Source organism: Epargyreus clarus, unplaced genomic scaffold (genome assembly GCF_041222505.1).
Source record: "Epargyreus clarus isolate Ecla_fem2 unplaced genomic scaffold, WU_Ecla_fem_2.2 ptg000003l, whole genome shotgun sequence".
Lineage (NCBI taxonomy): Eukaryota > Metazoa > Arthropoda > Insecta > Lepidoptera > Hesperiidae > Epargyreus > Epargyreus clarus.
Genome location: NW_027332211.1, coordinates 17,400,024 through 17,423,417, shown reverse-complemented (window position 1 = coordinate 17,423,417; position 23,394 = coordinate 17,400,024). Strand labels below are relative to the sequence as shown.

At 33.3% G+C, this 23,394-nt stretch overlaps 1 protein-coding gene across 4 annotated transcripts in view; it reads right to left on the bottom strand.

The window, feature by feature from the left end:
• Positions 1–23,394, bottom strand: part of HisT (Histamine transporter) — a 58,428-nt gene that overhangs the window by 22,986 nt on the left and 12,048 nt on the right. The window contains exon 1 of one of the 4 annotated variants that reach the window (XM_073091464.1): positions 12,993–13,569. The exons of the other annotated variants lie outside the window; for them this stretch is intronic. Within the exon in view, the coding sequence (XP_072947565.1) occupies positions 12,993–13,307 (315 nt within the window). The 5' untranslated portion in view covers positions 13,308–13,569. Of the gene's footprint in view, positions 1–12,992; positions 13,570–23,394 lie in introns of those variants that run through there. 4 annotated transcript variants of the gene reach the window in all.

Here is a 23,394-nt window from a genome sequence, read left to right as displayed (position 1 = left end):
AATAGGTCACATATCAAATGTGCATACCGTAATCCATGTGATACCGTTACTCGAAATTAAGATACGTAGGTACACTTTCCTAATCTTTCATATAAAAAGACTAGCTTTCGCTCGTGACTTCGTTTGCTGGTTGGAGGTAAAATCATATTAGTCATTAAACAAAATCAATTATAATGATAATAGAAAAAATACAAACGCAGTAAGTTTCTTAACAGATGTAGCTTATGAAAAATATTGTAATGTAATGTAATTTGTACCTAAATGTCTATGTAGGCTTCTACAAAGAAAATATATTTAATTTAATTAATAGTAGTTATACCAAGCTTCAGCTTATAAATACCTAAATTCATATTTTTACTATATTAGGTACTCTCTCAGGTCAAACTTCTACGGTACACTAGTTTTAATTTCTATCATTATATTATCTTTAGCTGATCAATAACAAACCTGTCATTCAGTCAAGACATAACGTTTTATATACGACTATATATAGCAGAAAAAGAGTGCGACCTCACGCCGCGAGATAAAACCTCTGTTTAATAATAACTTTATCAGCGAGATAATCGTATTAACTTGAAGAATTACTGGAAATATGATGATTATCATCAACTAGAGAACTGTGTCAAATAACACCGTAATTATTACAAAAACAAAACAACTCGTAATTGGTGGAATCCCCAAAAAAGGCAAACAGATAACATGTTTGTTTCAAAATTTTCCTTTAAATGTATTTTCACACCGTTTTTGTATTAGGCTAATGTTAATAAGAACAAAAACCTCTGACTGCGAACCAAAAAATCCTATGTCACTTCCACAATTGAGGAATCCTTAATACATGTTACAATCCGCCAACCCTTTTGAGGTGCACGACGTGCCAAAGAACGAGACCCACTTGCATACATACATACACACATACGCTCTAAAACATTACCTTCCGCCGTCGGGTATAAAGGTAAAAATGACACTTAATTACACTAATGTTGCAATACCTGGAGACTCGCGCGCGATACTATTTGCGGAAAATCTGTACTGCAATAAATTTCATCACGTTAGCGAGATAAGAAAAAATGCATTTATTCTGATCTGATGTAATTGGACTTACGTAATATTAAGAATTGATTTAATGGGAGCTTTTAAACAACAATTTTCTCTGATTTCGACGGCACTAACACAACTTTAATTAAGTAATATAATTCTATAATTAATGTTCTTATGTAAATCTTCCATACAAATATTGAATCATAACTGAAAGTACTTAAATGATAATAATTTGAAATTTTATTTCAAGATATTTGTATATTAGTCTTGGCTTTTCCTATTCTAAGAGGAGACACGTGCCCAGACACGGGACAGTAATAGGTTAATGATGATAGACAGACCGATTATTGATCTACAATTCTACAGCGTATATCTTGGATGAACGCTAAACGATACGTTGATCATGTGTGTCGGTCAAGTTTACGCACGATTACGTACAAGTAAATACAAATGCTCCATTCCAAAGTGACATTAACGGTTCGAATCCGTAACTTTACGGTACATTACTCATACACTGATGTCTGCCGTCACAGTCGTCGGAATATCTTTAACGAAATTCTCTTTTATCGCTTCTTTATTGTACTATGGAAGTATTTGTGTTGAAAGAAAGAACGAAAAAAAAGATTATCATATCAATTTGACATATTAATGGTTCCAGGTTCGTTTTTCGGCCTAGCAAATACAGCATAATTGGCACTACATTGCTGCTGGCGTCTTAAAATGTAAAGATGCTAGTTTATCTCAAATTAATTCTCAAGGGTAGCAACATTTTACGATTGGCTTCTGTAGCCACTTGCTGTATTGGTAACAGATATTAAGATGCGGCAGTGGAAACCAATTGTATGATTTATACATGACACAATATTTTAATTCCGACTCTGACATCACACTGCATCATACAATACTGCTAGACACAATACGGTGAGCAAATACGACGGTATAGTTTACGACTGACGCCGCAGCTCCCAGGGTAGACATACTCGTATCCCAGTCATATATCCCGCTAAGCCTTTATTACGCAACTCCGCGTTTCTGTGAAACGCACTGACGGGTCCAACGTGATTAATTTCAGCGTCTCTTGATCTCATCAACGTGAAATGATAATGCGCGAACGTTGCTGTCACAAATGATATGGAATTAGTTACAGGAGGAGATGGTAGGTAAATTATTTAAATATAATTCTAATTTCCCTGAATTGAAATTAAAGAAAACCCTAAAGTTCCGTATGTAGCAATAAATTCAATATGAGTTAGGACTTGATTGAAAATGAGTTGTTAACTATGTAGTTGATTGTTGCAGTTGACTCACGGATCATTCACAGATCATCATTAAATTTAATCTCATTCATTATCTTATATCTTTGTTGAAGACATTAAAGCCACATATCATTACACTGTTAAGAAGTTGACACAGATGCTACGTCACAAAATAACACATAAATTTATTAAATTATTACCAAGCGGAATTTGATTTTAAAGTGCGAAATGATTTGTATAAAAATAAATATGTAGTAACTACGTGAGGTGAGAGACAAAATAAATTTGTAGTCTGTTATTTTTACCTACGCTATATCTATTGGGTAAAAGATAAAATCACGAACATGTAGCTCGCGAATAAAGTCACAAATTCTCAGCTCCAGTCTAATCGATGCCTGAGATATTTGGAGCTAAATTTAATTGCTACCTAGCTGTAATCTAAGTTTAAACCTCGTGGCATTTAGCGTATAACTGAGTTTCGTATCGATCGGAAGGCTCCATTGAAATGGATTCTGTAAAGTGCGACATGTTTACATCGATGCGTGCCATAAATTAGGTCGTACATAACTAGTATAATAGTTCAGTTTCAATGGGATGAACATAGCTACGTATGTATAGGTACACACGTACATAGCCTGTCTATTGAAATCGAATGAGGACATAATTCGACTGTAAAACAGATTTTACGTTATTTATAACGTACGTTATTTCTAACGCTGCATCTATGTCGAATTACTTTATGATTTGGAATTTAGGCACTTACATTTTACTACGCAACCGCGGACTACGAGCTACGTTTATAACTTAGATAAAGTACGCCATAACTGATATATAATATTTAGGTTAGATATAATTAAGTATATAATTATATATATAACGTTTGTAGGTAATTAAATACCATAAATCATCCTTTTGAACAAATTTCACAATTACTTTGCGAGCCTTCATTTAAGGTGTAAGGGTAAAAGCCATGCATCTAGGTGTTGGAAGTACGCCAGGTAAGAATAATGTAATAGCCATCCAATTTGGGACAGTTAGAAAAAAACTAGAAAAGCCTCATTCCTTATCATTGAAGGCAAGGCAGGGAGTACGGAGGAATTTAATATCTTGTAACTATTTCAGGATGATTACAGGTATCCGTAGGCGAAGGAATCTACATATCAGGCGTACTGTAAACTTAATGCCAACGTGCTCTTATATTATTTTAAACCATTGTAATAATATTTTAAAAGACCCCTGTGGTACAGAACACAATGGCGCAAGCATGACATACCTAGTTTAATGCAAAAGTAACTGTTCTTTAGACCCTGTAAGAATTGTCTATCTCAGTTTCACCAAATGATATATAAATATATGTTATTATACGTGTTATTATCAATTTAACAATGTAATCATAATTTTTCCATTCGTAATTTTTTGTCATCATCAGTAAATTTGACCTTACGTACTTGTGCCTATATATGTTTGTATAAATATGTATTTTGTGTCCATACTATGTTTAAGATGAATAATCGCACTAATTATTCAAACATTTACGGTTCGCAAATAATGGAGCCTATTAACATTAAAATACGAATGTGTATTGGCTCACGCACTTATGCAAAAATATCCCGGAAATAATTACAGTTTAAAATATTTAACTTTAGGTATATAAAAATCGCTCGTTATCTTAGTATTTTGAAAATATATTTTTAAAACATAATTTCATTCCGATTCCCGTTTTTAAAAATTCTGAAAATTGTTATGATATTTATATAAAATAATTGTCTATTTTGTTAACACTGCCATAATCGAACCAATAAGAGCTTTACCGCTTTTATAAACTCTATATTCGATATTTTTTTTTCAAAAATTAAAATTATTGTTTTTGTGGTAAAAATAAAATATACTTTTATGGCATAAAAAAGGAGCCCTAACTAAAAGAAATACGTCTTTTTATATCAATTTCAATTGAGTACGCAGCTCTTTTACACGCGACACGAAGTACCATTTAGTTGAAGGGCAAGTTCTACGCGGAATTTCAGCGTGCTGGTTGGATATGTAAATGTGCCGAAAACGTAATAGAGTTTGCAGCGAAATTCCAAAATAGTGGAGAAATTTTCGGCAGCCATTACGCGGTTGTAAGGGGAAATAAGTTTAGAACGAGCGGACGCATACTTGCTATAATGTTACAATAGTGTGGGCCATTAAACTTTTGTTAATTAAAGTTATGCTCTCACCTAAAACCGAATTTCCTATTTATATATTTTAAGTGAATTTCTGCCTGCGGCTACATTTCTATTTAATTCCTTTTCATTTTAAAGCAAAACCCAAGTAATTTTCATCGTAAAAGTACCTAAGTTGCTATTTAAAAATTTACGTAAAGACTCTTAAAGTACAGATTGGCACATGGAAAATTACGCATTCATTCTTAAAATAATTAGTGCAACGCTTTAAAATACAGTAAAAGAGGGAATGAAATTTTGAAATTCGTCACTTCCCACGTCAGTAGATGGCTTGTTTGATTTGTCTTACACTAAAATGACAACCACTTCAGTGGGTATCGTAAACGAAGTCTCAGAAAAATCTAACACTATAAAAATTGAAAAAATGCAATATCAAAGCATGATTCAATTTTCTAATTGATTTATCGCTTTACAAGACTTCGATATAGATTTCCACTACGTCCTATAGTAGTTCATAGCCGTTTCAGTCCGGAGTCCGGACCTATTTTCCAGTACGTCAACTCCGTCAGACTAAGCCGTAAGCCGGGCACAACGCACTTCAGTTTGAATACCATTTGAGAAAACCCTTCTCGCTCGAAAACTTTAAAAATAGCCGTGATCCAATTTTTTAAACCATTTTCATCCTCTGCTTAGTTCAGTTATGGGGTTAATATTAAAAATCTTTTTTACCTTGAATAAGGAACTCCGATTTTTGATTTTTGATTCCGCAAAATTTCGTACTTTCTCTGGACTTAAGTTTATTAGTCAGTGTTGGTTTTATTAAGTCTATACAAGACGCTAATGAGCAATTAGTTCACATAAAGCAAAGTCATCACAGGTAGATACAGTAGGTACTGCTTCCTACAAACTCTACAGAGAGTATAGTTTATTAAAGTTTAACGATAGAACTTTATGGTACGGTTTTAGCGGTACCTAATATCGATTCTTTGATAAGTCTACCCCTAGCTGAATCAATCAATCGACCCTTGGGCCTACCACCATAAACGTACAATATATACAGTAAAGATGTTCCCATTTAGTAATGGGGGTAGTAACGACCGACCTCAAATTGAATTTAATTCGAGGTCTCATTTGCGGTTCATTAAAGGTTAAAGCGCATCCGCTTTCCACTTAATTTCACACATTACTACAACACATATAAATACCAGTCGTAGGTAGTCGTAAATAATATATCTATTGTGCGCAGGAAGAATATCTCTTTAAAAGCTTCTGTTTAACTTGCCTAGTTGGTATGTATGTATGTGAGACTGTAATCGTACAATTTGCTTGAATTTTATAGCAATTAACACTAGACGATTGAGGTAAAAAGTTTCATACACGTTTGGCTTGCATAAAAATGTATTATTACTCTTAATTAAGTGACTTTATTCTTAATCCAATATGTCAGACGATCCAAAATGGCGATTTAAATAAATAAAATTAATTAATAATTTTAAAAGTCGAATAATTGTCTTAAGCTATACAATAATTGTCTTATAATAATATTCTATTTATGTTTCTCCAAAAATATTTTTATACATAAGAGATTTAAAGTTCGCAATAATGATTTTCTATTTCTAAAGCGAATAGTGGAGTTTTGCAACAAATATTAGTAACAACAAGTTATCACGACGACAAGTTTGTAAAGTCGTTTTGATGTTGCGGTCAGATTGTGAATATTTTGAATTGTATAATTTTATTTGAATAGCAACGAAATAAATATTTAATATCTTTTTTTTTAATTTTTAACCACACTCGTTTTTAGGGAGAGTAGTTGAGACTTTAAAGAGGACTAGAGAGTTAAATATTAAGAAAAAAAGTTTATTTTTCATCAGATATGTGTGAAGAAGCTATAGGTGTGTATAAAGTTCACCAATAAGATGGCTAGATTTTCATAGCATTAAATGAAAAAGTTTGATAAAACGATATTTTATAAAGTTGGACCTCAGGATTGAAACATTTTAACATCTAATTTACTAGGAAAGACTACTTTTTTCATGGAAAATATTATATTAAAGGCTTTACAGACGAGTTGTGCGAATCAAATATGAAACCTGCTTTTTGTTAACGTCGATATATTGTGAGTCGTATGCAAATGTTTTCCTAAAGGCAATATGGGTGATATTGTGAGCGAGTGCCTGTCGATGGACAAACTACTTATAAATATCGTTCACGGACGGAAATGCATACAAATTTGAGTATATTTGGTTGGATATTCGTATACTTCTATCTATCTACTTTTATTCTGTTGATGGAACTGTCGATTAAGAGGAGTATAGTTATTCTACACTAGCAGAGTTTCAAATTCCATATAAATAAATTACATTAACATTTTTGTATATCATTTATGAAGTTATCTTCACTAACTTAAGATTCAGGACATATCTCATTTGCATTTGATATTGGTTATTACGAATAAAGATAAACATATATTTTTTTTTTTATGATTTTCCAAAAATAAATTTGAACAAATGTTCGTGTTTGTGTTCGATCGTTCAAATCGACTACGAGCAAAATTAACTTGAAATTGAGTGGAGCATAATAACATTTTACTCGGGGTAAAACTTAGTTATTGTTCCATCGTGAACTCTTAGGGGGTAACTTCACAGTAATAATGTTTAGTGTAGAGTCTCATGGCGTTGCTGTTGCATAGTTATAATTATGTTCAATGTTAATAAGTTAGTGGTACCTAAAAGTGGACAGAGTTGCATTCGTGTACCCTTGAGGACTGAGTGGTCGTATCACGTGTATATCTCTCTCTCTAACTCGTCTCAACAAGTAAGTACTATTCGATACGATACATAGACATAGATACGACTTTCGTATTTCCGATGTTGAACTACGAAGGATTCGCAAATACTTGGACCACGCAATACCACGCATTTGGAGGCATACCCAACGTACGTGCGAATAATCTGTAAAGCCTTAGTATAAAAACTGTTAAGAACTCTAATGGATTTTTGTCAAACCAACACATACGAGGTTTATCCGTTAAGCCTTTGAATAAAAAACTAACAACACTTTTATTCAACGGATTTTGTACAACTTAACGATACTATACTCGTGCGAACACTGTAGTTTCTGAAAGGGATTACAGAATGGAGCTTTCGCCATTCATACGAGCAAAGCTTAGGGTATTGGGTGCGCGATGCGTTATAGCTAATGGTTTGATAACATGAAAAGCGGACGGAGCTTCCATAAGCTAGGAAAATTTTGCCATGAATCAAGCAACGTAATATCAAAAATAGTTTTAACTGGATCTACATGAGATTTACATGAGTATTGAACAGCATCTACCTAATATTAGTAAGCCTGGGATTTGAATGTAGTGTAAATGCATAATGTATCTAACTATGATTTATTCTAATAATAAAGGAAACCTATATGACTGAGAGCTCTTCTCATTCTAACTTATGTCCAGCTAAGAGACTTTAATGGATTAATTGTGGGTAGTCTATTAGGAAAAAACATTATGAGCCTATTTTATTACATAAAAATAATAGTTAAAAAAAACTAAAAAATACGCTTTTATAAAAAAAATCGACCAAAAAATGAAAAATAAATAATAGTTTAAAAAAACTAAAAAAATACACTTTTTATAGAAAATCGAACTAAAAAATAGAAAATATTTTTTTTAAATTTGAATTAAGAATAGTGTAAATAAGATAAAAATATTTTTTATTGTAAAAAAAGCGTGGGGTGCATGGTGTCAATAGTTATAAATATTTTATTGATAGATATTGAGTAGAAGGATTATCATTTTGTTAATATCTTAAAAAGCACCCCACGCTTTTTTTACAATAAAAAATATTTTTATTATTTACACTATTCTTAATTCAAATTTAAAAAAAAATATTTTCTATTTTTTAGTTCGATTTTCTATAAAAAGTGTATTTTTTTAGTTTTTTTAAACTATTATTTATTTTTCATTTTTTGGTCGATTTTTTTATAAAAGCGTATTTTTTAGTTTTTTTTAACTATTATTTATTTTTCATTTTTTAGTGATTATTTTAGCGATTATTTTAACGATTATTACGTAGCGTATTATCAAGTTTATCTTTCGAATCAGCATCAGCACCTTTGCTTAGCAGTGCAAAAATGAATATTGGGTCATTGTTTAACACAGCTGTATGAAGTGGTGTTTTACATTGGTGTTTATTTTTATTGTTAACGTGAAAATCCCAGAGGAGTTGTTGAATGACATCCGAATTGCCAATGCTAACTGCTTTCTTTCATAATTTATACCATATCCCAGGTCCTCTATCTTGGATAAAAGTAATCACGGAAAAAGGATGATAGAGCATCTTTTAAAAACAGGCGCTGATGGCAATACTCAAGAGAAAAACGGTCAACTGCTTTACATCTAGCCATTTCAAAAGGACGTCGTCCAATCATCGATTTAATATTACAGCATGATGATGTTAATATCAAAAATAATTCTAGAATTTCTTCTCTTTGTGTTGCTGCTGCCTGCAGAGATTTTAAAACTGTTAGTAGTTTAATTAATTTTACAGCTCGAGTTAATAATATAAGTTGTGACTATGACGATGAGCTGAAATCATATATGCCTTTACATTTGGCAGCAAGAAATGGGAACAATGAAATAGTGGAAATCTTGTTAAAGGAAGGTGCAGATGTTGAAGTGCTGAATGAATAAGGATGATGAGACACCGCTTCATGATGCTATTAACAACGGACGCGTCGAAGTTGAGGTCAGGTCAGGTCAGGTCAGGTTAGGTTAGGTTAGGTGATCGGCGCGCCTGGTAGATTCCTTTATTGGTCTTAACGCAGACCTTCCGGGTCTCAGGAAAACAAAAATCGCTGATCCTGATTATCCTAGTTAGGATAACGGGTCAGAATGTTTAAAATATTGAATTGTCATCGGTCCTTAATAAGTATGCCAAATTTCGAGTTAATCCGACGTTTTGAAGGGGGTTAAAATCATGTTCAAAGATTCCGTTACATACTAACATACCAACATACATAGTCTGAAGCTAATAAAAGCGTATTAAAAAATACTCATAAATGATAAGTTTTTTTTTTATTAATTTACCAAAATTTTCTTTTCAAGTTTATTTTTATTGGGATGTAGTAAAATGGTTAGAATATAAAATAGCATAAACAATAAAAGCTTAGTAGTTAAGCACTTTTAAAACAAACAAAGTAATCTCCGGCTCCGATGTATAAGGAAAAAAAGCAATATAAGTAAAGTTTGTTTGATAAAATTTCGTTTATAACATCAACCTTGACAGAAATGCCTTGGATTATAATCTGCAATGCAATGTGTAATTAGATTAGATAAAAAGATGAACGGGTATAAAATATACTAAACTATTGCGTGCGACTTTCTTACATGTATTTAAGGAAAACGACGCAATAAAAACGAATAATAGGCAATTAGAATTAAAAAACTAAGACGCCAGGCGCCGAGAGGTGTAAGATATGCAAATATATTCTCGTAAATATTCTATTACTATCCGTTTTAATTTACACTACGTAGAAGTCCTATTTGGAGGCCTTTTTGTTTAAACACTGAATTAATACAATAAGGAAAAATGAAAGAAGGAAACTATTTTCCTTTGAAGGACAGTGACTACGCTGTTTTTACTTTCGTTCAATTAGACTTCTGTATATTGAAATAAAAAAGGAAACTCTAAATATCATTTGTGTGTCACATTCGATGTGATCCGAATCGATGTGGTTGATATATAATCTATATGTTGAAATATGAATTTCTGTGACCCACATACGTAAGACGTAAAAAAATAATTTTCAAATACAGAGCCCATTTAAATCCTGGAAAAAAACATTCTAGATCATGGTTGGGACACGGATTAAAACTATGCGCGGATACTATCAGTTTTATATCCAAACAAAATACAAATGAAATAATCCCGGATTTGGAAATAATTGAAAAACCGATACGCGAAATATACAGCGACAAACAGAGCTTGAATGTTTACTAAAGCTTTCATGAATTCCGCGAAAGCGAATATCGTATTTTCATTCGATTTTAACATTACTCTGTTTTCCGAGTACTTCACTGGTATCGGATTTCAGAAGTGGCAAACTATTTGTTGAAATAGGCCAACCATGGAAATCATTTAGATCAATACATTTCCAAACTAAAAGTTACCTCACTCAGTTATCAAAATGATCTGCTAATGCTCGTTATTAATAAATCAATGCCCACTCTATATTTAACTTACAAAACTTATCTTAAAGATACAAGGTATGTATTTTAAGGACTTGCAAACCGGTTATACACCGTATTTTCCTTATGTCCGTCTTAAGAGGTAAACCCCGGCCAATCACGTTTTAAATTTGCGCAACACTTCACTATATTGTGTAGATGCTTAATAATATATTTCGATTCGTTTTTAAAATAATCGAATGATGTCTATAAGTGGGTCAGTAATGTGTTCACAATATAGATCATAATGTCGACATACGAGTAAACTGGTAGAAAGTTGCTGCTTTGGGAATATACCTATCTATGAAAACTGCCCAAAAGATTAGTACAGGGAAAATAACGAGATATCTCCAAGATATTATAAAAAAATACTAATACGAGAAAAAATTAATATACCACGTATTTTTTTCGGAAAGGCAGTGTAAAATTGGTTACAGTCCATCCGAACGGACAAGCTTTAAATCAAATTTGTAGAATACATTTATGTAGCAAGAATACAATAGGTAGAGTCTCGTCAAACTTATTTTCGAGAGACAATGTTATGTGACTAAAGAATGATATCTTAGTGTGCAGTCTTTCCATTTAGAGTCAGCCAAGGTCGTCACATACAAGCATAGAATTAATAACACTTTGCTTACTAAAGGAAAATCTAAGAGGTGTAGGTCGTGTTTTATCTTTTTGAAAGAAAAATAAAACCTAAGAAAAAAGACATAAAAGTAACTTAGTTGTTAAGATATAACAAACAAACATAACACTGACAATAATAACATATCCAATAGTGTTTACATTTTGATAACATTTCCCACCTCTATATTAGTTCACGTTCATCTTCATATAGACAATTGAAGACAAAGTAAGAATGTCTCATTTTGATTCTAACATATTTCTGTAATAATTGCAAATAATAATCGATCTGTCCAATGTTGCGCCAACCAAAGATTGACAATTACTTTATAGACATAGAGAGAGAGAGAGAGAGAGAGATCTTTGGTAGACAAATTTTGGATTGATTGAGTATTAGTAAAGGGCGTAAATATTAGTAAATTGACCAAATTTATTTTTGTCTGAATAGATAGACAAAGATAAATGCAAATTAATGAATGTTTTCCTTACGGCCGAATGCCCAACTAGTAATACTAGTTACAAATACTAGTTAATTCAAATAGCACAGAAGTCCTTTCTACAGTTGATTACAGAAACGTTTCGGCTTGTGAATAGGTGAATACTTTCTCCCATTTCATTATTTAATGGAGGATTACGAGCATGTAGATAAGTCTAGATTTCTATCTGAGTTCGACCAAAAGTGCATTGCTACTTTGGGGATTTAGCTGAAACGCCTCGGTTCTATGTCTCTCTTACCACATCCTTCCAACGTAGGCATAAAAGGTTTGGCGCTGGTGATTCCCGAGTGGAACCACAACGGATTCTACCTTTAATATACCTTTAATTAATTACAAAAATGTTATTTACAGTAATGTCTTCTCGACATTGCAATAATTACATAAGGCCGATTAATTATTATCTATATCCGTAAAATTTTTGATCTATTACAAGGACATACAAAATGAAACCATAAATTAATATATTGTATTCAAAGTAGACTTAGACTTCTTTATGAACATCAATAACCTTAATGTCCATACACACGACAAGATATAACTATGTACCTCCTTACATTATCCGTTTTGCGTATACATAAAAATCCTTGAAGTAATAATAATATATTTACTATATATAAGTAGTTACGAGTAGATTTGCACTTATAATTTACTATTTAAAATATGGATAGCCAAAAAAAGGACAATAAAAACATTATACCCATTTACGTCAATCATACGTCATAATTGAAACTTTCTAAGACAACCGAGCACTACGAAGGGAGGGTAGAATTTTAATTAATTTGGAAAGTAGATAATTAAAATACCTGGTTATATTCGAAAAAAACATAATATGCTAATAATAAACTGGTATAGACTATATGCAATTACCTAAATAAACACAAAACACTAACATAATCTTATAATTATTTTAATTGATATAATCAAATAATAGTAAGTATGTTAATTGTAGTTAAAGTAATAACTAGGAAACCGGTATTGACTGTTACCGAATTAAAAGTAAGAAAGTAATTAGTATAGTAGGTACTTAATTTATTAATATACGACTTATTTTAATATACGCCGAATTTATTAATATACGACTTATAAGTAAGGTAATTGTCAATTAGCATTTTGTTTTGCTGGAATAAATTTTATTATAAATACAAATGTTTATTTTTTACAAGTAGTTTAAAATACTCACAGCCTTATCCAAAAGCCAGCTAGCGGGGAAAATGAGGGGGATGTACGTTATCATGTAGATCATGGAGGTCCAGTACACCGTGATGCTGCTCACCCCGTAGTACTTCACTACGGCGTCCTGAATGATGCTGTATTGGATCCATTGCATCGAATTCGAAGCGGAGTACAACACGAATATGAACAAAACGAGCCATCTAATCGGATACACTCTGTATTCCGTTGGCGCCTTTTTCGTCGGAGATTCCAATACGGCCCCTTTCTCCGCGACCCCGTCCATGACGCTTCCGGACAATTCCATATTTTTCGTCTCGCTCATTTTTATTTTGTCAATATTCTAAAAATATCTCATCTATTTTCTATATACCGACTAATTATTGTCGTGGGTTTCTAAATCGGAATTTCTATTCGAATTTTATGGCACATAAGTTACTAATTCTATACGTATATCTATAACCTATCAACGAGGAATAAATATAAAATATTGTCGCTTCAGAAGCATCTACGTTTATTATTGTCAATTTTCCCGCGCGCGTTTCCTTGGAGCGTGACGCGAGTGACCCGCGCGGCGGTCTGAACTCGACTGTGGAGACTACGAGTGTTTTCTATTTTCCTTCAATCAGAGCAGAGGCGGAATGGAGTGTTTCCTCTACACCCTCCGTCCGGCTCCGTGACGGCAACAATAAGTTAGACGATCTGTCTGCCCTAATGGTCTAATCTACTAACAAATCTAACAATACAGAACAATCTTAACGATCTCGCCGTTCTCAATGGAGCGTAATCGTTTTCATTGACTGGCTGATTGCTCAGACCTTATCAAGAGATAGGAAGACACTTGTTGGTAAACAATCATAAGTTTTGTAATTAATTCTTGGTAATCTATTTTTTACGATTGTGTATAATTATTGCAACGAATAGTATTTATTGATCATCACCAACCAATAGTCGTGTCATGAATTATTAAAAGTAATTTATATTGGTAGCACTAGTGACAATTAAAAGGTTAACTTAGAAAAAATAGCCTTCATTCGCAAAGAGATCACATTTCCAATAAATTATATTTAATTATTTGAAGTATACGTTAACTACTTGATAATTTATTATTGTTTATATTTTCAGAGTGTGTAACTAATAAATATTAAATTCAATGAAAATCGTAAAGTTGCAAGTTTCGAACGTAAGATCTGGTGGCCAACATATGGTATTTTGGTAGAAAAATAAAAAAAACAGTTTGAAGTAGCACGTAGTCTGCGTGATGGTACATGATCACTCACGGACTTGAGTAATAAAATTTACATGATATACTTAGTTCTATCGAAAGTCAATAACAGATGCGGTGCTACTCCTAAGTACCTACTTAGATGACAGTCTCAAATGTGTATCAAATCAACCGCCTTCACGCAAGAACAGCTTCGGCAAAGAATCTAGCCAAAATAGCTCAAAGGGTCGGCAAGTTGAAGTGGCAGTGATCGCTTACCATGAGGTAGATTGCATGTTCGTTGCAACTTTGATCTTATAAAAAGGATACCCCACACACTCTCAGATATTTACAACTGTTTAAGATTAGTCTCACATAGTAGCATACCGTAAAAGACATTAACAATAATAATTATGTCCGTCATAGAACGACAATAGAAGAAATGACGAATAAAAACTGGTGAAAACATAATCAGAACGGGAAGCAAAACGTTAAATAAATCTGGGGATACATTTGAAAATGGATTGTTGAGATTAATCCGGTAAGCCCACGTCCCGGGTTAATCCGGGCACGGCAGGACAGATAGATACGTTTTATACCCGGCCCGGATGATACATGTCATGTTTCCGACCTTGTACCTGTCTAATGTAAGCCATACACAGCGGTCTACCGGGCAGTTTACCTGTACAGGTTTACCGGTACAGGACAATCGCACGTCGGTAGCGTGTATAGGGACGTTCCGGTGTATCATACGGTGTTCAGTTCTGTAGCGATGGCGTCGATTGGAGACGATGACGCACCGTATGGTGTCACGAGAAAGAATTGATATTTGATCTTGCGCCGGTCGCCTGCAGAGGTTCAAAATCTTTATCAGGTCTATTTCCACACACAGTCCGGTGTACCTGCGCAGGCATACCTGAACAGGTGGACCTCTCCGGTGTACCGTTGTGTATAGGGCAGACATAACGTGATATAATATGTACTAGGCTCTATACACTTTTACTTCTTCAGGCATAACATAATTGATTGTTACATTGTTTGAGATTAATGACTCACCTCAAGTATATGGTTCCGTTAATGAATCTTCATTAGTTATTTATAATTTAATACCTATATCACTTCTCTTCCCACTCATAAATTAAAGTAGTTACTTGGTCTAAATATAGGCCAGTTTATAGCAGAAATTTATAACATGATTAAGGAGGAGGATTAAACTTAAGCTCGAACAAGGTTATTTATTTACACCTTCGTGTTAATAAGCAATAGTAAGTGATAATTTGAAGGTGGAAGAACCTTTCGTAGTTTGACTACGGAGACTACAGTACCACATTTAGCCTATTTATGACGCAGAAGACGCAGTTATAAGAGACGCTCCAATTTAGTCATAAGGAGTAACAGCGTATCCGTGGCCGCTGGATTTCTCTAAACCCATCTCTATTCCCATCGGCGTTAGTAGCCACTTATCATCAGATTGACTGTAGGTATAATCAATTGCTACTAAGATACGTTTTAAATATAAAATATTAATGCACTGTATTAGTTAGTACGTTAGAATATGGGAAGTGATATTTATTTTATTTATTTATTTATAACATACCATTTAATTTACAGGCTTAACCAAACGCATTACATGTACTTAAAATACTTTACATACATTTATAAATCTTGTAAGGTTATCATGAAATATATCAATATCAGGCATCTGTAAAAGCAGGCGATTTGATAATATCATAGCCATTACGTATGTCATCTTTATATACAGCTACAGCTCACTTATTCGTAATTATGAGTTTTAGTTCTAAGCTTCACCATTGCATCATAATTATAACGTGCATACACGTTACAGTATATTATGTATGTATTGATACGTGTATCATGTCTTATATTCACTGTTATGTGTTTCACGACATTTATTCTTGCCAGTTTTAATTCTTTGTGAATATTTTTTATCGTTTTCCTTAAGGCAAATTGTTAATCATTCCATTATCGCGATTGTAACACACTCGTACTACCCTACTCTGGTTCGCATAGTTATCATCACCAACTGATAACCTACTGTACCATTGCTGGGCACGGGTCTCCTCGAATTATCATTCATCTAAAACATATAACTAATACTGAGAAAAATTACAGCCCCAGCGTGAGAGATCAATATTCCGAAGCCCAGGGCTCAAAGAGGCCAAATTTAACAAGACTTGATTAAATTCTAATGCCAATTGGAAATGTTTCACGGCACAGAAGTAACTCTTCTCATGCAGTCTACTGATTGAATTTAAAACGTAATTTCCTGAGCGGGGGAACGCTTCCCACGGCTATGATTCGTTTCGCATTGTAGTGTGTAGTGAGAATGAAGTTCATATTGTAGTGCACCCACGCCAACTGCAACCGTCTGTTAAGCGTAGGTGACAAACGCTTTGTGGGGTCCGTAGTCAAATGGCAAATTGTTTTTTTTAACCGAATTCGTACAATATTTACGTAGGAAACGAACATGGAGTCCACCTGATTGTTTGTAGCTACTGCCGCGTATGGAAGTCTGTAATCAACCCCAGATGAGATAAGAATCCTACCCAAGGTCGAATAGTTGCATAGCTTCGCTGAAGGAATGAGTCGTAACGCCTCGAAATGGTCTCTCTCTTTTATCTTATTCAAACCTGAACACATCAGCGTTTAACAGTACCGTTATTACGCAGAAAGATACATATATATGTTTACAATAAAATATTTTGCTATGTTCAAATATAAGCCGAATATCTTTAAATCTAAAAATTTCAGGTAGATTCAATGTTTCCGTTCTAATTGATTGAGCAATTAAGCAAATCTATTCACAATTACCGTGAATACCCAAAACTTGCTTAATTGAATTAAAAGTAAATCGGTTCTCGATTCTAGATTCCAAGAACAATAGATATTTTAAACGATTTCCAAAATTTCCCGGAAAATACTAATTACGTAAACGTGTAATAATGGATTAGTCATGAATGTCATGATTAATTAACCCATATGTAACACATTTGAAGAACTCTTCATTATTCAAATGAGGCACCTTTACAACCAAAGTAGAATGTAATAAAAGAAATATAGATGGGTAGTCCAATTAAATTGCGATAAAGTACACGCTTATTAGAAAATCCTTTGTAGACAGATATCATTGCACTGTTTCTGTCATTAATCAAAGATTAAATCAATCACCTCGTTGAAACCGCAGATATATTGGCGACTCTTCTGACAGGGTTTACATCTCTGTAATATAGAAAAAAAAAATAACGAGCACCTAACTTTGGCTAAGTGGGGATTGATAGCTCTCGGATAATTGATTAAAACCTCCACAGGTTACTCTCTACACTTAATATAAAGTAGAGGAAAATTAATTTCTTTAAATTCTATGAAGCACTTGATCTCGAAAAAAATTTTTGCATCTGTGTGTCTCCACTCGAACAAAATACCTGAATTTCCTTGATAAAATGCCTGAATTTTAATATTTTTAAGTGATAACTGTCTACGTTCAAAAATATTCAAGTGTTCACTATAACCAGCTCGCTATAGCCAGGATGATATGCAACATTGTGTAAAACTTTCAGTATTGCCAGTCACCCAAGCTTCGATACAATTAATTAAAGTTTTCCGTCGTTAGGCAGAGACATCATTTTCATAAAGCTAACGAAATTTTCAAGTTATAGTTTTATATTATGTAGAAACTTTACATAATGCTTTTTAAGGTCGTATTATCAATAAATGTAGGTTTCATAATCATAACATAAAATAGCTAAAAATCATGTTTATAAATGTCAGAGATACTGTTGAAAAACTGATCACAACTGTTTCTTATGGTTGCCGTATTATACGAGCACTTTTCAGTACATAACAATTATTAGAAGCACAATAATGATAGAAACTTGCTGCTATGGTAGAAACAGTTATAGAGCAGGTTATACCACAATTTGACCACGATGTGTACATTGTACGTATATCACCTTCTAATTCCAAAATCAAAGATGTAATTCTTAATAGATGATTTTTGGAGAATATAGGATGTAGTCATATTACTATTCTATGTTTATGTCTATGAATTTACTCATTTATAATGTACTGAGCGAGAGAAGGATTGTTTGGGTCCAAAGTTTGCGATTCGCACATGATTAGCTCGATATTCAATAGAACCTAATTCAATAGGTGTCTTTAGTGTATAGGATGGGGAAGGCAGATGACCGAAATAGTTGGATGGAATTAATTAAGTAACTTAAATGTCTATCATTTCTGTTATTAAATAAAAACAAGTTGATGGGTCATCAACTTATTTTGCATGGCGGAGCTGTCGCTATACCAGTTTGGAGTACAACGGGTTTCGCATTCGACCCCAGGCCAAAGAAATATCTGAATAAATTTAGATTTCTATTTGAGAGCTACCTCCAAAAAAATTTACAGATAAAATACAGTGTATTTGTTGAACATTTTCATTTTATTTTATGTCTACCTTTAATACATTATCATGCTTATAATACCCAAGTTAATTAGTAGGCCTGTGCACTCAAAAATTAATTTCCCTTTTATATTCTTCCTTTATTGCTTAGCCTGCAAAATCATATTACGCAGTCCTCAAGGTCACGGAAAGGACCCTACCGGGCACCGTGACCCTTTGAAATAAAATGATCTGCCCCCGGAATTTCCCCAGAAATTTATTACCGGGTTTTGGCCGTAATTTCTCTTAATAGAAACATCACATGAACCCCATTAAAGTTACTAGTAATACTTAGTAACTATAACAATGGCTTCTTATGAAATATCTAAGTTCATGATCCTAAATATTATGTACCTGTACATAGATGGAACCTAGAATCTTTTTACGATTAGTTGGCTTGAAAACAAAATTCCGTGGTTCATAAATTGATATTACAAAGAGTTGTGCAAATAATCACCGACATAATGTCAGACCATGATTATTATTCTGATATAGTCCGCGCGAAACTGCTAGTCCGTTTTGAAGTTTTTGCGAGCAGGTGTAGTCATACAATTTGCTATGGCGACGCGATTCATTTCTATATACAGAATGGACTAGCAGTTTTACGCGGGCTATACCTATACGATGACTAAATTGATACAATATATCAGTTGTATATTTTACAATATACCACAGATCTATGCTGTGGTACCACATATACAACGGCTGAATTCTGAACGATATCTTTATACATTTCTTAACTTTGATAAGCACCGAACCATTTGCTAACTTGAATTGGTTTCCACCAACTCGTGAAACATTTTTTAGAGTGACGTTTGAGATGAGAGTGGCAGTTGCTTATTCGTTAATTATATCATTGCTTAAATTGTCATCAGTATTTTAACGAGAGAATTTTATTGAATTAGCAAATAGTATTCATTTGTAAGAAATGGTTGACAGAACTTATATCCAGCAATTTATTAATAATGAAAAGATTTGGATGTAGAGCGAAACACTAGCTATTGTAAAGATTTTGGCATTTGACGTTGACTGTCGTTGACACATAATTTGTCAAACCAAATAGTTATAACAAATATTTAGAGCTTTCTCTTAACTGTAGAATTTAGGGAGCACAGGGAAATTGTACTTAAATTTTAGGGAACATTTAGAGTTTCAGGCTAATCCTCTCTTGGGTAGTAGCGCTCGAGCAACTATTGTCGAATATTGATAGATATATGCAATAAATTCGAGTAGTACCGCTCATCGGTAGGTAGAGCAACAAATTAGATATCCAGGCGGCAGCGGCTTAAGTAATTGTTCAGTAGCTTACGCATTAAGACGGTAGCTTTAACAACGTTTATTTCAACGATAGTAACCAATGTGCAGTCAGTGTTGATTGTCAATGAAAATTATATTCTTAAGTATTATAAGTTTACCGACAACAGCTAACGGCAGTTTCAAATCCTAAGGCATTGCAATTCTTTGATTAAAAGAATGAAATGCTATAATTTCCCGAGCTAGAAAATTGTAAGACTTCAGGCAGAAAATTGCCGCATTTACCGGCTTCTTCCAGTCTCTTGGGTTCGCGGATAAAAGAGTAGATAACTGGAATATTGTATATGCATTCCTTATTAATAAGTTTTGAACCGGGCGAGTTCGCAATCAAAGCGAAACGGCTGAAATGAAATCAGAACAAGATTGCCTTTTTACAAAGTACAGGAATAATTTGCTTTACTTTTCCTGAAACCATTTCAAATGGAACGCAAATTATTTTTACATTATTGGTAAAAAAAGACTTACAAATTAATTAAACAAGTATTTAGCAAACATTAACATTTTTAATAATACAATTTTTATCTCTAGAAATTACGAAAATTATTTTCATTACTTTAGGAACATTAAGGGTTTTCATTTTTCTGGTGAAAATATAGGTTTTCTTACACAAACACATAGATTATATACATAACGGAGCTATCCTACGAAGGACTGGATGGCTCCTAATTATTTTCAGAATGAAAAGGATTCTTTCCCGTCAAATCTTTGAAAAACAAGTTTGGCAGCAGCCCCGCCTACCCCGCTTCTCTTAAACCCGGCCCTTCGGTTATGGCACTTCTTGTAAACTACTCTTAGTTGGTATGGAATATCCAGCAAAAGCTGTTTCACCTTTTTTAAGATTAGATATTTAATAAAATATTATCGTGCACGTAAGCTTAATAAAATGCGGTTATTTTTAAATCATCGACAGCCTTAATTATTGATAGAGATTCCTCTGTGGTTTCGTCTAATAAGACCCAAGACAAGCTCTAACTGAAAGTTTTGTTTGCGCTTGGTCGATAGGGATTGCCAAGGCCGCAAAGTTAGTTGAAAGCTACCGTGTTTAGTAGTTGTGTTGATCTTAATGCCTTCAATTAATTAAATAAATTTTGGAAGATCGGCTCGATACGATATCGCTATTTTTGCAGTTGTTTAAACAGGGATAATCTTTTTTTAAAGTTGGTAGAATGTTGGTATTTTAAGATACGAATATGTTGGATATCAACCGTATGATCACAGATGAACAAGGTCACTTATCTTCATGTGGACTTCACGCTAATTTCTTGGGTTAGACTCAGTAATAAAGAAAAAATAGGACATCAATTGCACGTCTCACAATTTTATTGTGCAACGTACTCGTAAATACCTACCCAAACCATATCTTTAATTCTAGATATTTTTGCTGCATTTATTGTTTATTATATCCGAATCCGTTTCATAATCGTCGGGAGTCGTCAATAATTTTTAGTAAAAATGCAGATTAAACGTTAAATGAAAACACTAATTTATATATATTTTAATGAATGCTATTTCTATTATTAGGGCCACTAGCGACGTTTACAAATTAGATTTCTAATTAACTAGAGAGATAGAAACTGGAGCCAAGATTCGGGCGAGAAATCGATATTTAATAGGAATTGTGTTTGTTTTGTTGGTGTCAAATTTCTACGCCTTGTGGCAAGTTTAAGAACAAAGTTTCTTTGGTGACATTAACACGATAAATGATCGTCATTGAGCTAGAGTTTGAAATAGAAATGTTTGTAGTGTTAGCTGTTTATATGTAAGTAAGTAAGTACATTAATGGCTGTCATGGCTGAAAAATATTATTACCAAAAATAACCACCAACTTGAACATCATCATAATGTAATAACCTAATATACAGAAATATTGATATTAAAGTCACTACAAATACAAACGCCTAATAATATTTCAGGTGGCGCTTGTAGAAATATTTGCTATTTGGGAGACAAAGTGAAATTATTTGGAATTAAAAAAATGCTAATGTAGTGATTGTGACTGGTAGATAATGCAACGTACACACTACATGTATTCCTATGCTACTACAGCAAGCAGTGTTAAGAGCTCCTGTGTCCTGGTTTATAGGGCCTAGCAAGATAAAGACTCTTACATGAGACATTCTAACTTAATTCTCAGAAATATCACTTCAAACTTCTTTAGGGAAGATTTTGGATGTTTCTGGAGGACAGTGATCATATACAATGAAAAGGACTACAGGCTCGCTTGCTACTGTAACTAAAAAAAATCTTTGACCCTTTTTTCATTCATTAAAAATCACTTTCATCGTCATCATCATCATCAACCCATTACTGTCCCACTGCTGGGCACGAGTCTCCTCTCAGAAGGAGAAGGATTAGGCCATAGTCCACCGCGCTGGCCAAGTGCGTATTGGTAGACTTCACATACCTTTAAGATTTTTTTTTTTTATAAATCTGTCAGGTATGCATGTTTCCTATCACTGCTATCACTGCTTTTTGCCATCAAAAATCACTTTAATGAATGATAAATTAAAAACGACAATTGAGAATTACAAATCAATACCTTGAAAAGGCATGTACCCTATAATTTTTCGTATTAAAGTTTCAGTTAATTCCACTTAGAGAGGTTCCAATAGCATCTACGTCATGCTTTTTTGAGCTTGAAATCAAAATCTACAGAGCTTTTAATTTTAATAAAAAATGCCACAATGTTTTAGTTGACTTTTCGCGATTAAGCTCAGTTGAGTTAAATAGTAATTTTTATTTATTCCGTTTTATTTTTTAGTATTTCCTCCAGTCCAGATTACTAAAAAAATACTTACCACAGTAGTGCAAATAAATATAGTATACAAATACGTAAATTTTGACCTCTAATATATTAACACAGCTCTAATCGAATTATATCTGTAATCCCACATGTATTTACAAGTTAAATCATCTAATATAATAGTGCTAATCCGTAGATTCGTCGCGGATCTGAGATACCGTATCATACGACGAATATCTTTCGACACAAGTGTTCAATATGAATGCGATGAAATCATACGATAGATTAATTGTTATCAAAACACTTAACAAAAGTACGGATAGCCGAGACAACTGGAATGATTAAAAAAACACTTTAAAGTTATCTAGTCTAGAGTCTATGTCACTCCCACATTTAGACGAATCCAACGAAACGTTGTATGTTGAAGAAAAAATATATTATATAAACGACGAATAGAAAATCTATTTCTGGGATCCACATTAGACACCTCTAGTCCTATGTTCGTTCCGTTTTGTTCATTGGTGCTAAAAACCTCTTTAATCAGTTGCGCTGCTAGGCATTTCGCTACTTCCATTACAAAACACGACCAATTACTTCCCGAATTTAATTAACCCATCCCATTGCGAATAAATATACGATACGTGTATTTGCGAACGTGGAATTAAATCTGTATTCTATACCGCATGCATGATTGA